The sequence below is a fragment of the Chaetodon trifascialis genome, chromosome 1 (assembly GCF_039877785.1).
Source record: "Chaetodon trifascialis isolate fChaTrf1 chromosome 1, fChaTrf1.hap1, whole genome shotgun sequence".
Lineage (NCBI taxonomy): Eukaryota > Metazoa > Chordata > Actinopteri > Chaetodontiformes > Chaetodontidae > Chaetodon > Chaetodon trifascialis.
The window spans coordinates 14,329,809-14,345,717 of record NC_092056.1 but is presented as its reverse complement, the minus strand read 5'-3'; the positions used below and the strand labels follow the sequence as shown (position 1 = coordinate 14,345,717).

Sequence of the window (15,909 nt, the reverse complement as noted above, 5' to 3'; positions counted from 1 at the left end):
CAAACAGCCTCTGGTTCCAACCTCTTAAATGTGAGCATTCGCTGCTTTTCTCTGTTTTTTATGTTTGCAAACTGACTGTGTTTGAGTTTCAGAGCTTTCATCAACATTTCAACCTTTGATAATGCTCCTTCGGTAAAAGACAGTTAACTGCAACTGAACTGCACAAAATCCTCCAGTTTATTGACTTTCGATGAAATCATGTGGGTTAAGATGAGATCAAATGAGCCAAGAAAGCAAGAAAACCCTTTTTCATCACATCCACATAACTGGCAAAGTGAGAAACTCTTCACGTTGCAGCCTGAGAAAAAAGACCTTTTTGCACTCTGGCAGGTCTGTTAGCTGAGATGAATGGGCAGCATGCTCCTGCACTGATCATCTCACATCCATAAATGGCTGCTGCTAAACAGACAGGACCAAGATCTGGATTATGGAGGAAAGTCTAAATCATGCAACACTGATACTCCTTGACAGACAATAATACATTACAGACAGCTGATGCCAAAGCATATTTAAATGTGAAGCAATAGAAATGCATCAGATTTGAAAATCGTCAAATTTGAAATGTTTCCTTTTTTCAATGGCAGCATATTCCCAGCTATTCAAATTACTGATTTTTCTTTCACACCTTCTCTATAATGATGGTGTAGAACAGGAGTCAGCCACAGAGAAAACGACTCAATTGCATTTTGCTCTGAAAAGGCAGTGATTGGTGATATTACTGCAAACAAAGGAGTTTGTCAGTGTTTGTCTTTCCCTGTCATACTTCACAAGCATGTCGCAATCACCCAGGAAAAATAAGGGAAATAAAGTGTCATCATAATGCTGTTCATTCCATTTATGAAAATACTTCATGCGTTATATTGATGAAACACTGCTTTTTTCCCTCATCAAACACAATACATTCACCCTGGCAGCCTGCTGAGTTGTAGCTGTCTGGCAGATTGGATGACAAAGGCTGTTATTAGCAATTATTCATCTTCTGAAAATGATACTGGAAAATACCGTCAAAACATGATCAAGAATTTTGATGAAAATACAGTTAAAGACCTGAAATTCATTCAGATGCTGCAGTTTCCATGTGCGTTTAAAGGATCCTTGTTCACAGATAAATACAACACGTCCTTAGAGAAATGAAATGATGTTCCTAAAGAGTAGGAGGACCACTTGCAAGAAACAGGTCAACCAGCCTCAGACACACAGAAAAGAAAAAACTGAGAAACAGCTGCCAGACACTCAAAAACCCAGAGAGCTCCGCTGCACGGAACATATTACACTCCTGCAGATACTGTATGAAATTTAGTGTATGCTGACTGAAGATGGTTAAATCCTGCTTCTCAATGGCTACCTTTCAGGCCTTTTTCCCTTTTTGGTCAACCATTTAATAAGTCCCTTTTCTCCTTCTGGCCTGCAGAAAATTATGCAAATAGGTTTAGATACCTCTAATGAGGAAATTTCACAATCCAAAATCCAATAATCACCTCATGCCACAAAACAGGTACATGCACTTTTCAAATATGCCTCAAAGTACAGATTTGAAAAGGTTAAGTTCATGATCAACAACTAAATTTATACCTTGGTACAAATTGACTGCTTTGTCTCACCAGGTGACAGTGCTGCAGGCCTTCGTGTTCAGTTTGTTTGCCGTACCCGTTGAGCAGCAGGTCTGCTGTAATTACTCTGCCTATCTGTCCCTGCTCAGGTCTAATTGCAGCAGCATGTGAGATGAGCGCATCTTCTCTGCATCCGTGTGTGTGTGTGTGTGTGTGTGTGTGTGTGTGTGTGTGTGTGTGTGTGTGTGTGTGTGTGTGTGTGTGTGTGTGTGTCACAGTGAGCTGGACCGGAGCCAGACCCATAACATGACCCCACCACACCTTGGTTTGTCTCTATCTCGTGGCTTCATCCAGTATTGCAGCAAGAAATGCTGCTCGATTCATGCTCGTTTGGAAAGCTCTGCTCGCAATAACTCCGAAAGTGTTTCCTATTGCACGGGACAAAAAGGTGAAGAAAATAACAAACTCTCAGAGATTCTTCAGCTGGCATTGTCTCACCGCTCAAGGGGAATAACTCACACATCAAATGTGCAGTGTGAAGTCGGTGTGGCGCAGATATGTCGCTGCGTGGGCAGAAATAGGTTATAACACTTTGTGTCCTGGTCGATGGAAATAGAGATCCACTTTCACAGTGAATCAGCGCAGCGGGGACGCGTGCAGCAGGGGCGGCTGTCAGCCCTCACCATCCCTCCCATTGGCTGCAGCGGGATGCTCGGCGTCTCTCCTGTTTCCTTGATCCTCAAATGCAACTGGAGCCGACTGAGGTTTGCAATGCTGAGAGAGGGGGATCTTCACCTGTAGATATTTGACATTTCCCTGCGTTTCTAGAAACCGCACGGCACTTTTGAAGTAAAGGCGCTGCGCCTCGGATTTCGCATCGCTGCACAGTCGCGGGGAATAACTTCACTATTCCAGGTTTTTTTGTGGGCGACTGTCGCCCTGTCCTCCGGTTTGACGGGATACTGCAGGCTGTATGGAGGGATGTCGGCATGGCTTGCACCAGGAGAACCAAAACTTTGGTGTCCACATGCGTGATCCTCAGCGGCATGACCAACATTGTTTGCCTGCTCTATGTCGGATGGGTTACTAATTACATCGCCAATATTTACATCAAAGTCCCCATGCCTTTACCGGAGAGAAAGTTAGAGGGTGACAAAAGAGGTGACACCATCCGGATCATGGAGAGGCTGGATCGGCTGGAGAATGTGGTCAACCAGCACATACAAGGTAAAGCCTCCATCACTTTACATCTGCACCTACACCTCCATCAAAGGAAAGTTTTTACTTTTATTTAACAACAAGGTGTGTTTGCACTGTCTGTTTTTTTGGAAATGGGCACAGCAGGAACTTGTTTTGTCTGTTCGGGTTATTTGGAGGGTGTGATAGAGGACAGAGAAAAGGATCAGGACAGTGAGGCTGTAACTTGACATATTTTAGAATGACTACATACACAAGAGCTACATAATTAGTTTGAAGTAGGCTGCAAAATTTATTGTATTATAATTGTCCAATAAATAGACAGAAATGCAATAAGTCGGATAATATCACCATAAACTTGGGCTTTAAAGTGCACAGCATTGCCCCACTGGTTTACAGGCAGTGAAAGAATCTCAGGTCTAATTCACTGATGCTGTTAAATACACACCTGTGCCTTATTTAAGGTGGATTTGAATGCTGGTAATGCCGAAACCAGCTGCATATTCTTAGAAAAGTGCACAACATGAAGCTCCTCATATCTTGAGCTGCACTCCACCTGAAAATGTGGTGTGACACAACATTATGCATCCTTATTGAGAGCCGAGAAGTGTTTAGTGCTGGCAGTAGAAAAAAAATCTACATTTAAATACAGTGACAAGTATTATTCAGTTTCCATGCTGGAGTATGTCTGATATGACTGTGGAGACGCTGCTGGGAGAATTGTCTCACCTGCCGGTCCATTCATCCCTCAGGTACTTCTTATTTTCTGAAAGTTAATTGGGGAAATTTATGAAACTGGTCAAAGCTAATTCTCTGCTCCTTATACCATATTTAACTCCAGCTTGTTCTTTACCTTGAGGAATGTCTGGAATCCTCCTCCACAGATTCCTTCAAGCCTTTCCTCCACTCACGGTGTACAGTTACTTTACACTTGATCACACACAGTTAATTTCTCTCCATTCTGTGTCTTTAAAGAAGCTATTCTTGTCATCACAGGGGGGCTCGTTTTGGGCAGGTCCCAATTTGAAATGGCACAGAGCTGATGCACAAGTGAAATGCAGACAGAAGTCTGCTCATGCTGCTGTGAGCAATAAAGCCTCTGTGCTAAGCTTGGGTAAACATTCCTCCTGGAGGCAGGTCTCCATTTCAGCTTGGCACCCATAGGCATCTGTGGGGCGGAGCTTTGTTCAGGTGCCCCCAGTGACTTGCCTCCAAAGTACATGTTTCAACTAATTCTGCTACCCTGACAGAAAGGACCATTTCATGCTTAATTTGTGCTGACGGTGATTTTCCACTGAACAAGCCTCCATCTAAAATGAAAGGTAATTATCAAAGATTGCTCATAAACATGTATGAAGCTTATACAGAAAAGAGCTCATCACAAAAGCTTGTTTCATGCTTTATTCCAATTAAAAAATATTATTTGACAGACAGACCACACACACTGCATCTCAATACTTGAGCTAGTTTTAAGGAACAGTTTGAATTTAGGAACTCCGTTCGATTGCTTAGGTGAAAAGATTGAAACCCCTCTCATTTCTGTTGGGTGAATACGAAGCTATAGCCAGCCGCTGCTTATCTTAGCTCAATATAAAAGACTGGAAACAGCTAGCCTGCCTCTGTTGAAAGGTTAAAATACACCAAATCTGCCTGCAGCTTTCTTTAAAGCTCACTAATTAACACATTACATCTTGCAAGTCCAGCCAAGAAATAGTCCCACTCATAACTCCCCATAAACCCACAACATGTGCTTTTTACTCTTTGGGTCTGTACAGATTAAAAAAACAAGGCTTAATTTGTTAATTAGAGGTGCTGATAAGTGGATTTTTTTTTTTTTTACCTTGCACGCAGACAGTAATAGCTCTTCTCCTGTTTCCAGTCCTTGTGCTAAGCTAAACTAGCATTCTGTAGTTTCATATTTACATGGGGATGGCAGCAATCCTCTCATCTATCCGACAGAATGACAACTGGTCAGAGCTTTCAAACGATGTTGAGGTCATCCCCTTAAAAACTAGCTGTGCCTCCTTGTCTTTTATGCCATTTGTAAAACTAGGACAGTCTTTTTGTAATTAGTTTTTTACACTCATTCTCTCATAAGCTCATGCACAGTGAGCCAGCATCATTACTGGGCGCTTTAGCTATTTGTCCTCTTTTCAGTTCGTGAACCTGTTTGCAGACCCTCGACATAAACTGCAGGGACATGACAGAGATCTCATTAATACCAACAGTAAGTTTCTGTGCTTGTCATTTTTAGCATCTGGGAGCACAGCGCCATCATTGACGATGGAATCTGTTGAGGAGGAGAGTGTTGATGTCATGCATTTGCAACAATAAAAACTGCTCCAATAAAATGACCTGTCACTTTAAGTACGAGCCGTATTGTCTGGATTTCTCTGATAATTGCTCTAAATGCATCCGCTGCAAATATAGACTCATAATCTGAGTCTGTAAGTGGCCGACGGCGTCAACAGTCAGTGAGCTTCAGGCAGAGCCAGAGTCATCAGCGCACTTTCGACGTATCTAAAAATACATTTTCTTCCTATGTCATGTGGTGAGACAAGTGCAAAAATGTTATATTGTGATTCCTGCATTCTTTAAGTAGTGTGACTTGCACATGGTACACTATTCGCACAGCCACATGCTTGTAGTTTCAGTGCACTATAAGACCAACATCAGCTCCCACATCACAGAGCATGTGAGAATGAAACATTTAGTGCAGCTGACTCACTATGGACAGTCAGAAAAGATGTCTCTGGTGTCAGCTTCCCACTCGGAGAGGAGACAGAAATATTCCACCACTCGAACTGTGTGATGAAGCTAAGTGGCCTGTTACTAGGACAAAGCAACATGGCAACAGCACATAAACTGGCTGAGCTCCCTCTTGTACTAAGTACAGTCAGACGAGGGGAATTTATTGGAAAGTTGGACTGGACAGGTTCACACACGCCCACCATGAGGCCTGTTTGCTGCACTCTTTGCCTTACGATAGCAGAGCCAAAACTACGAGCACTGGTGACAGCCTACAGAAGACTTAGTCAGATTATACTTCAAAATGTCTCCTGATGCGAGAGAATTTTATGTTTGCATGTACAGTCAGTGAAGTACTCTAATTCATGCTGTGTTGTGCTTTTGCAGCTGGGTTACTGCACCTATGCTTACGTACTTTTGGATCTTTCTATTTCTTTATCAATGTACATATAATCAGAATTCTAAATATGGTATTGTTTGTTTTCATTCAGTAGAGTTTATATTCTTCTTCTGTTCATTGCGTACTGTTGCCGTGGGGATGAGCTGTTGCATACAATTATGCTTGCAGGGCTAAATAAAGCAGCAGCGAAGTGAATAGGGCCGCATCTAATGGTTATTTTCATTTTCTTGATCAATTATTTAGTTTTCAAAATGTTAAAAAAAAAGAATGAAAGAATGTGTGATGTTATTTGTTTCTTATTTTTGGACTAACAGCCTAAAACTTGAAGATATTCAGTATATGTCAAAGAAAATCTCGAACGAAAACTTTGATGAATACAGCCATAGAGTTGAACTGAATACAACAGATGCTTCAGATGAATAGTTACACTTCATGATTAAAACTGTTAGAAAACCAAACCTATAGGCTGAGCAAACACTGTAATGCATGTGTGAATGTATGGTATGACAGACATGCTGTTTCAACGGGGCTGCTTTAATAGGATGTTGTTCGTGAAAAGGCAGCTTGTTTCATGGCTGGCTTTGAATGGCCATGAGGCCTGTGAGAGCTCGTCATTAACACAGTGCTGATTTAGCTGCAAATGATAGCGACAGCTCCCAAGATGGCTTCAAGCAAATCCACCCGTCAAGTCAATCGAGCAGCTCAGTAAATCAGCGTTTCTGTTGATGCTCAGAGGACAGTTATATTTGGGCATTTATCTGATGTGATATTCCAGAGCAACAATGAGTGCAGGAGTAGAATAAATGAGTGAAAGCGCATGTGTATTCATGGAACGTGTGCAGGTGTTTATGTGCATGCTTGTGCATGCAAGCTGTGGTATGCAGCTCGGGAGATGGAAGTTACACTCACACATATTTGAAGTTTCTTTAAAGTGCTCAGTCCTTTGGGAGAAAGATCGGTTAAAAGACTCTTTTGATGCAGAAGGTAACCTTGTTTCTTATAAGACAAATACCCTTTTTTCTACCATTAGTTTTTCTTTTTACTAAGCTATTGATTGATAATGTGATAAAACTTGTTATTATGATGTCTGGGTGCCACAAAGGTATTAAAATATTAAGCTATATTTAAATCCAAAGTTATCAAGGCATAGTTGCAGTAGTTATTGACTCAAATATCTCCACCAGTGACAGAAATAGTTGAAAATCTTGGTTTTTAAATTGGGCTTCATATACAGACACCTACAGTATTTGCTTCCAGTGTTAATTGGGCTGTTTCACTCTGTCATATGATGTGTTCTACAACACATTTTCTTTTGGCAACTCAAGAGCTTAATTTCTGTCAGAATTGTTCTGACAGATGCAGCATGATGGTAGATTTATACATAGGTGATGGTTAAATAATGTTTTGTCATTTTGTTTTCAAATGTAAAAAACACCATTATGTGAGATTGTCAATGTTTCGATGTATTGTGTTGACAGAGAATATTCCCCCCAAAAAATGCCCTTCTCTTAGTTTTTTACTAAATTGGGTCCTAGGTCCATAGTGGTACAGAATAATCAGTCAGAATACACCTGTTAGTGGGCATAAACTGAGTGGCTCATTAAGTCGAATGAGAGACAGGTGTGCTGGCAGGTGATGATCAGATGACTGGGGAATGGCAGAACCAGCTGAGGACTACTGCTTGGTGCAGAGTGAAGGCTGAAGTGACAGGACAGGTTAGAACAGGCAGGAAATGATTATGTGCAGAAAAGTGCAAAAGTATTTTGGAGATTTTGGTAATTAGTTGACTGATAGTTGACTTATAATACAATATTATTGGTTGTGCACCACCCCACAAACAAATGAAAGTCCACTATAAAAGTATATTTTTAGTCATAGTCCTCCTTGTTTTGTGATCTGCTCACGCTTCTCCCATTAAGTTTTGTTACTGCATTATTTATACAAACTAAACACTTCCAGTGTCCATTTCAAATTAAAAACCCTCTTGTCTTTCACTGGACAGAATCCTTTCATATCTGAATGACTTTTTTTACCGGACTTTTATCTGAGTACTGGCTTTTATTTTGAGGATATATGGCATTTTTGTCTGGTTAGAAAATCCTGATTGCTTCAGGGATTTGCTCCAGTCTAGAATATGTCTCCCTGGCAACTCTCTGGCCAGGGATTTCACACATGTAACAATTTAGACTGCACTCTTTGATGAATAAAAAATAAAGGATAAAAAATTGTACACTGTGTATTACAAACTAACAGATATGGGATTTGTGAGGTTAGTGAGGAGAAAGAAGTAAACACGACTGTATAGTGCAGGATTAAAAATTCTATTGAAAATCAGTTTAGTTAGTGTTTTTTATGAGGAAGGAAATCCACTCGGCACGTTTATTGGACCTCAAGGATTCGCAGAATGTGTTTTGCTAATTCTGAATGTGAAAATCTCCTTCCATTAGGGCCTTTCTTATTTACCGTGTTAGCATGCTAACATTTGCACAGAACACAAAGTACAGACAAGGCTGAAGGATATATCCTTAATTTTGCCTTAATCTTAAAATGTAGCCTTCTGAGTGGGGTATTTTACAGGTGAAAAAATAAACTCAATAAACAAGTTTCGGCATTACTGCAAACATATTAGCATTTTTGTGCTGCAGTTTCATATGGCGTATTGATATATATATTTCTGTGACATGCTAATATTGGTTATTATCGGCTGGCTGATTCATCAGTTTTCTCTACTGTAAAAAGACGATGTGATAAGAAAAGTATTTTGTCTTGCTATGTTGGCAGAATTTCATGACTTTTTTCAGCAAGCAGCCAGGTAGGACACTGGGCACATTTAGAGAGACAGAGCTGTATGCTTATAATAGCCAACCTGCTCAAAGGTTTTTGTCATTTCATCTCTGTAGCGTGATTCTGCTTCTCAGGCTTTGACATCTTAGGAAAATCTGTAAAGACAAGAGGCTTTACTATTCTTAATAATTGGTAAATATGAAATTAATGTAACCCTGGTCTCTATAAACATTCTGCTGGTGATTTATTACAGGTCTGATTCATCTGTCATCACTCGCAGTCTGCAGCCTACAGGCAGGGAGGCAGAAGGTGTGAGAGAGAGAGAGTCTGGGGTGAGGAGAGGAGAACAGAGTAATCCCCATATTCTTGTTGGTAATTTCAATAAATCGAAAAGTTATTGAAATACAGGGATATGAATGCACTGGAGAATGTTTGGTAATGAAAACAATTAATTATTCTTACTCCAGAGGGCAAAATCATCATGAAGAGAATAAATTAGATGTGTAAAAGCCTCTTACAAGAGTGTCGATTTAAAGGTCGTCCCCTGACAGTTTCTACTAAATACATTAGTTCACTATTGCAAATGTTCTCAGTGTAGTTTTTTCCCCGCTGATTTTGTGCAGCCACAAGAAAAATTAAATGAAATGAAAACACCCCTTATAAGTTAGACTGAATTCTGATTTAGCTGGCTATATGAGATTTACATTAAGGTGACAGCAAGCCATGTATCTGTACACACTGATAAACAGCGATGTATTCATATGAACTTCCGTACTTGGAGTCAGTTAAAGAAACTATGAATATACTCAGGATAAACTTATAGCTGCATTAAATGATTTTTGAGCAGTAGGGAACGTAAACTCAAAATGCAAAATGTTATTCTCACAGCAAATAACTGCCTGGACTCAGCAGACAGACAGCAGAGCAACATGAGCATCACATCAGAGTCCTCTTTCTTGTTTCTTGTCCTCTTGTTTGCTCTTCCCATCTCTAAGGGAAAAAAAGATATAGATCATTAGGCTGCTAAATGCTCAACTTTCTAACCCTGTCTCCTAAGAGTTCGGCATAGTGAATTGTGAGTTCATTAGTGAGCTTTTGAGCTGCGGGTAGATGGATTTTGTTTGGACAAGGCCAGGCTAGCTGTTTGCCTCTGTTCCCAGTCTTTGTGCTAAGCTAAGCTGACCGGCTGCTGGACGTAGCTTCATATTTACTGTACAGACACCAGAGTGCTATAAATCTTCACATTTAACTCAGTAAGAACTTCACACCTGTGAGAGGCTGCATGTCAGTGCTGCAGAATCATGGAGCTTCAGTGAAGGCAGCAGCAGGACAAATGGACAAACTGATTGTTGCTTCATGCTTTTTTCTCATATTTAATGGCACTAAGTGAGGAAGTGTGCTCTGGTTCAAACACACCCATACCACGATGGATAGCTTTTGATTTCTGAGTTAAGACCAGTTCTGATGGCCTGATTTAATATGTCAGCACACATGTTCAAATCCAGTGAATAGTTTTTGATTTGCCTGTTGTCAGGGTGAAGCTGCAGACAATACTCTCTGCAGATGTTACCACTTTCATGCCAAAAGGCAAAGGAACAAGCAATAAATAATATTAAGCATTCCCTTAATAGATTTATGTCAGTTATGATGAAAGAACCTCTGAAAGAGCATTTAATGAAATGGACTTTTTAATATATTAGAAATGAAGAAGCCAAATGAAAGAAGCAAATAAATACATAGAAATAATAAAATATATTTATATTTATGTGAAATAAATCATGGCGATGATTAGCTTTACATTTTGCAATGTTGATCAATGTTGTGATGAAGACGTAGACTTACTGGATCATGTTTATTTTTCCAGCCATTGTCCAATGAAAAGCCATTATCAGACTGAGACTTCAGCATATTGATAGATATAAAATCAATGCAAACCAAAGTCACTTTACTACCAAAGCCATCACGAGTCTTAGTGGTTAGTGGTGACTCCATGTGCAACAGCAGAAGGTGTTATGTCATCTATCAGCCATGACTGTTCACAGAACTGGGGCTGTGACGACCAATTATTTTCATTACTGACTAATCTGCAGTTTTTTATTAATGTGTTAAACATTTTGTCTATAAACTTGCACATTGTTTGTCAGTCTGAGCAAGAATGATGAAAAAAATGTAAAAAAAAAAAATCCAGTTTACTATCACATAAGACAAAGTAAGGCAGCAAATCCTCACATATAAGAGGCTATAACTGGAGAATATTTCGATTTTTTTGGTTAAAAATTAACAACAAGCAATAATAACTGATAAACAATGAATGACTACCAGATTAGTTATGATTAATTATCTGTTGATTGATTTCTCGTTTCATCTCGAGACACAAAAGTGAGGCTAATCTTAACAAGATTAACGTGCTCTGTGAAAAGAGGGAGAGGAAGATGACAGAAAGTGGCAAATAAAGTGTGCAAATCAATTTTTGAATTAATTGTGTGTGTGTTAGTTTGATTTTGTTATTGTCATATTTAGAACATTTTCATCCATTTTACACCAAATGGTTTAAAAATATTTAAAAATTACCAAAAACTGTAAAATTGTAAATTGTGTAGTTTTTGGTTCCTCCTGCAGGTTCTGGAGCTTCTTCAGATGCTCTCTTATGACTGAGTAGGACGCCTTAATCCACAATCCTCTCTCAGAGTTCGTTCAGTTATGATGTTTTCAGGAAGCACCTCTTCAGCTCAAAGGTGGGGTGAGTCACTCTGGAGAAAGATTGCTGATACTCCAGTCAATATCAATAATCCTCCTCCAGAATGACTCAGCCACCTTTTAAAGAGGTTCGTAGAATGAATTTTTTCATCATCTTGGCCTTAAGATGCCTTTGGGGAAACAAAGCCCTGGTCTGTGCTGCTGCTGCGGGTGCATTTGTTGTCTGTCTGGCTGTGTGTGTTCACCCACCGTCACCCAGCTGCCAGCTGCTTGAATTTGCCTTCATGAACCATGTGGACTGCCATGCCACATGCCAAATTTGTAATGTGCCGTTCATGTGTGCAGTCAGTACACAAAGCCAATCTGTTCACACCCCAAAAAGCTCAGTATATTCAGTAAAATTCCACTAACCTCTTTAACAGACTGCAGGGGTTGTGCTAACAGGAACATTTTTCATGCATTAGCTTGAAGCTGCATTTTTCTTCTCAGTGGATCTGTCTATCTATGAGACAGCGGACTTAGGCTGTCAGTATTCCATTTGTCTTTATTGAGTCAGCTGTTGCCGATGTGAGCTTATGATGGGGGAGGGTGGAGATGGATTTGGGGGTGAGACTCAAGGAGAAAGGACTGAATTACTATGGCCTCGAAACAAGATTAATCAAAGCTAACTATAATTTAGATTTTCTATCAAAACATATTTTCCCAGCCCTCACTCACCATTACTCCATCGTTGATATGGTTGAAACTCAGACTGTAGCTATCTGCCACAAAGCATCACATTTCAAATCCAGAAAAAAAAAAAAAAGTACCATCAAAAAGGTTGTTGCTGAGGGGTTCAGATGTCCAAGCATCCTTGAATGCACCGCCAATGTAAATTTCCATCTCTACAGTTTATCTCACTTAAACTCCGCTCACTCAGGACAAGTATGAGTTGGGCTCCTCCTGGGATTTGTATAAATTGCAGATTGTCTGTGTTCTTCATCCTGTGTAAACCTGCTAAGTTTGTAAAATAAAAAATCAAGGCCTGGTTTATGTCTCTAGAGAAGGTCAGGTGATTTTATTATTACATGTACTAAACGGTGATTTTAAGCTTCTCCATATGCACGTTTGATATTGCACTGCACCACTTATGGTTAAAATCCCAATTAATTACTTTTAAGTAATTTTAAATCAGCAAAGAAAATGGGAATAAATGCAATGCAGCAAGATGAAAATATGTCATTTGTTTCTTGTATTAATATGAGGAACATTGTAGCCTCATCATTCCACACAGATTGGATGTTTTCATCTGCCTCTATTTATCATCTCCTCAGTGAGGCTTCAGAGGACATTTAAGTCTGATGCTTCATGTGGTTTCTTTGAATTAGCAGTGTTTCCACTTTCAAATGTGCAGTAAAAACAGGCAGATGGAAACGCACTTAGAGATCCAAGTCTCTCGACCTCACCACAGGTTTCCCTTTTACACAACTGCTCTTTTGTATTGGTCTTTATAGGCCAAGAAATGTTCAATGGAAATTTGTCCCACACATATTACTTGAAACTTCAAATCCACTGACACTTCTCACATCTGCTCCCATTATTTGTACAATCCTCCATGAAAATGCATCTGCAATAAAGACAGAAACACTCTTCATGCTGACAGCAGTGTTCTTCAAAACATAAGCAAACTGAAAATGTATCACAAACAAGGTGCAGAAGGATCACAGATCTTGTTGTTAATCTCATGATGTCCCCACATAAGTTTGGGCAGATATTGCATAATCATGAATTACATTGTATTTTTGTAAATGAGCACTTCTGCATTACATCTAAAAACATTTCAGCTTTGAGTCGCATAATATGTACAATACATTATATGTAGGTCGTCAAACGTGTGTATGTGAACTCAGACTGAGAAACATGACATGACAAGATGCTGTTTAACTGTCACAAAACTCTTCTGATACTCAAATAATCCAGTCTTTAAAAGTTGTAGTTGAGCCATAGTCTTTGAGATAGCAAGTGAAAAACTCATTCATTAGTCATTCTTTGAATGTCCTGAATAAACGGCAAACACTAAATGGATAGTTTAAAGGTGTTACTGTTTTTTCCTATGACTTGAACCACTAAAAGTTCAAGGTTTGTCTTTCTAAACCGAACAGAAGGAGAAAACTGCTTTCACACTGTTTTCAGAGACATTTACAGAAAGCAAAAGCCAGTAGAAAAGATTGAATAAAAAGGATTCGATTGGAAACACGAAGAATATCAGAACATTGCTTCATGAATATGCTGTGGTAACCAGATTTATTTGACATGGGTTACAGATTTACAGAGGGGAAATAAGCTGGATACATTGAACTTTTATGAAGAGCATGCACCTTTTTGTTACCTGAACTTAAGTTTAAATTATAATGTACGTCTGCTAGTATGCTTAATATAAACAAATAAATGGTTGTTGTCAAAGAGCATCTTACTGTCTGCTGAGAACAAGATCAAGTTTCTCCATGGCTGTGTGTCTGCTGTTTCTGACACATGTGACTGCAGAGTGCCTCATGTTTGTGACAAACTGTAAGTGAAGCTGAGGAACTTTTCACATGTTCAGAAGTGACAGTGGTGTATAGATGTGTTATGTAGAGCTAAAAATGTTTAGTTGAATATTCCATTCGTCAGCAGACACAAAATGAAACTGCAGCTGTTTTGAAAACATATTTTATGGAAATATGTGTAAAGAATTCCCTTTTGTCCCCTGTTCTATATGATGGTAAACTGAGTGTGTGTGGATCTTTTGGACTGTTCGCACAAAATAAGCGATCGATGGTAAAAATAATTGGTTGTTGCAGCCCAGACAACTTTGTCATAAAAACAATAGTCTTTTTCTACTATGGTACCTTTAATTACTGAGACACTAGAGACACATTTACCTGTCTGCTTTGTATGTTTTTGCTGCTACTACAAACCAAACATTTTCTTATTAAGAATAGCACGTAAATACTGTATACACTGATGGATTCTTTTTTATTGATTTGTTTGCACATTACAAAATACAATTATTATGAAAGATTTACATGTACTCAAAAACATTCCCATATATAAAAATATATTTAGCTACATATAATCATATACCTGTAAAACCTGTAAAAGGAGAGGTAGGAGAGTATTTGAAGTGCTGTTTGTATTGTTTCTGAATCCCCCTTTGCTTTAAATGAATGGTGGTGTTGTGCAAGCCATCAGATATTCACAAATGCCTCTAGCATGCAAAAGCTTTGCATAAAAGGAGATCCAATCCATTTTAAGGAGCTTGGTTTGTATTTGCATGTGAGCGCCTCAGCTGAAGTGTACATCGAGGAGAACAATCAGTGCATCTCACAGACGCTGCAGAATTACAACACTTTCCAGTTACCATCTGTGGTCGTTTGTAGGTAGACATGGTGCATTTGTTGTTGTCACAAATGTGTGATAAGACAGAATATGATTCATGTTTTAATTTTCTAATTAACAAATCCACATAAATAACAACAGTTAATGTTGAACCGTAAGATCGCAGGTTTTTAACAACCACTTCAATGATTGTGAAACTATGCCTCAGTGTCCCCCTTTTTCAAACGATTGCAAGGTTTTGGAAAGCTTTTGAATCTTCTGTCCAAACATGAAGTGCTTTGTCAGTCTGGTACAGAGGGCAGTGGCTGCCATCAACACGCAGCCAGCAGCCACTCAGTCTGCCTGGCCTGAGGTGCAAACCGACACTGTGCAAAAACTCCCCTGTCATGTGCTTTTGTGGAGCATCTGCTGTGCAGCGATAAGGACTGGGCTGTTTCACTTTTTGCAACACAGTGCAGAGTCTTTAGCTAATTATATATCTCGGTGCATTGTTGTAGGAATTAATGTTTGATAAAATTCTCCCTCAACCTATAAAGTACGTTCTGTGCCAGAGTCCTGACTCATGATAGTGTGAGGACAGAGTAGGATGTAAAACAAGGTTTTTAAGTTTTTTTTATTTGTTTGCGAAACATAAGACATAAGAGGACATCTGCTGTGCTCAAATTATTGAACTGAAACACAGTGCAACCAGACCTTTATGATTCTGTACTACGAGCTCCTTTTGCCACTGCCTCTGAATCAGTAGCCTCAGGTTCAAGTCATAGATTTGCTGGACTTTCCTGCTCTACAGGCTGCAGTACTGAAGAACATTTACTGTTGGTAGGGAGTTCATTTTGGGTGTTGTGCTGAAACACCTGTACTTTGTGTGGAGCTGCACACAGCCAACACATTTAGATGTTGTGAAGACAACAGAGACTTCCTATTGTCTCTCTTTTGACAGTGTGGTTATTTGCTGTCACCACAACTGGACCTGTGAAAGAGAGCCAGCCTGACCCCTACGCTGGACAAACACAACATTTAGTCAGCCTGTGTGAGAGTTGCAGTTGACGGGGCAGGCATTGAAATAACATAAACAGAAAATAACCTCCAGTTTGAACTTAAGCAAGCTAGCTTCCATTTGGAAGGTTGTAGCTAGTTAGCCTAGCCTGCTAGCTTCCGCTTTTTACATGTTGAGTG

At 39.5% G+C, this 15,909-nt stretch overlaps 1 protein-coding gene across 1 annotated transcript in view; it reads left to right on the top strand.

Moving 5' to 3' along the window:
• The first annotated feature begins 2,080 nt into the window (after positions 1-2,080).
• The window catches only part of galnt18b (UDP-N-acetyl-alpha-D-galactosamine:polypeptide N-acetylgalactosaminyltransferase 18b), a 71,279-nt gene continuing 57,450 nt past the window's right edge, over positions 2,081-15,909 (top strand). Inside the window, exon 1 of the mRNA XM_070965075.1 lies at positions 2,081-2,777. Coding sequence (XP_070821176.1) covers positions 2,540-2,777 — 238 coding nt within the window. The 5' untranslated portion in view covers positions 2,081-2,539. The remainder of the gene's footprint in view (positions 2,778-15,909) is intronic.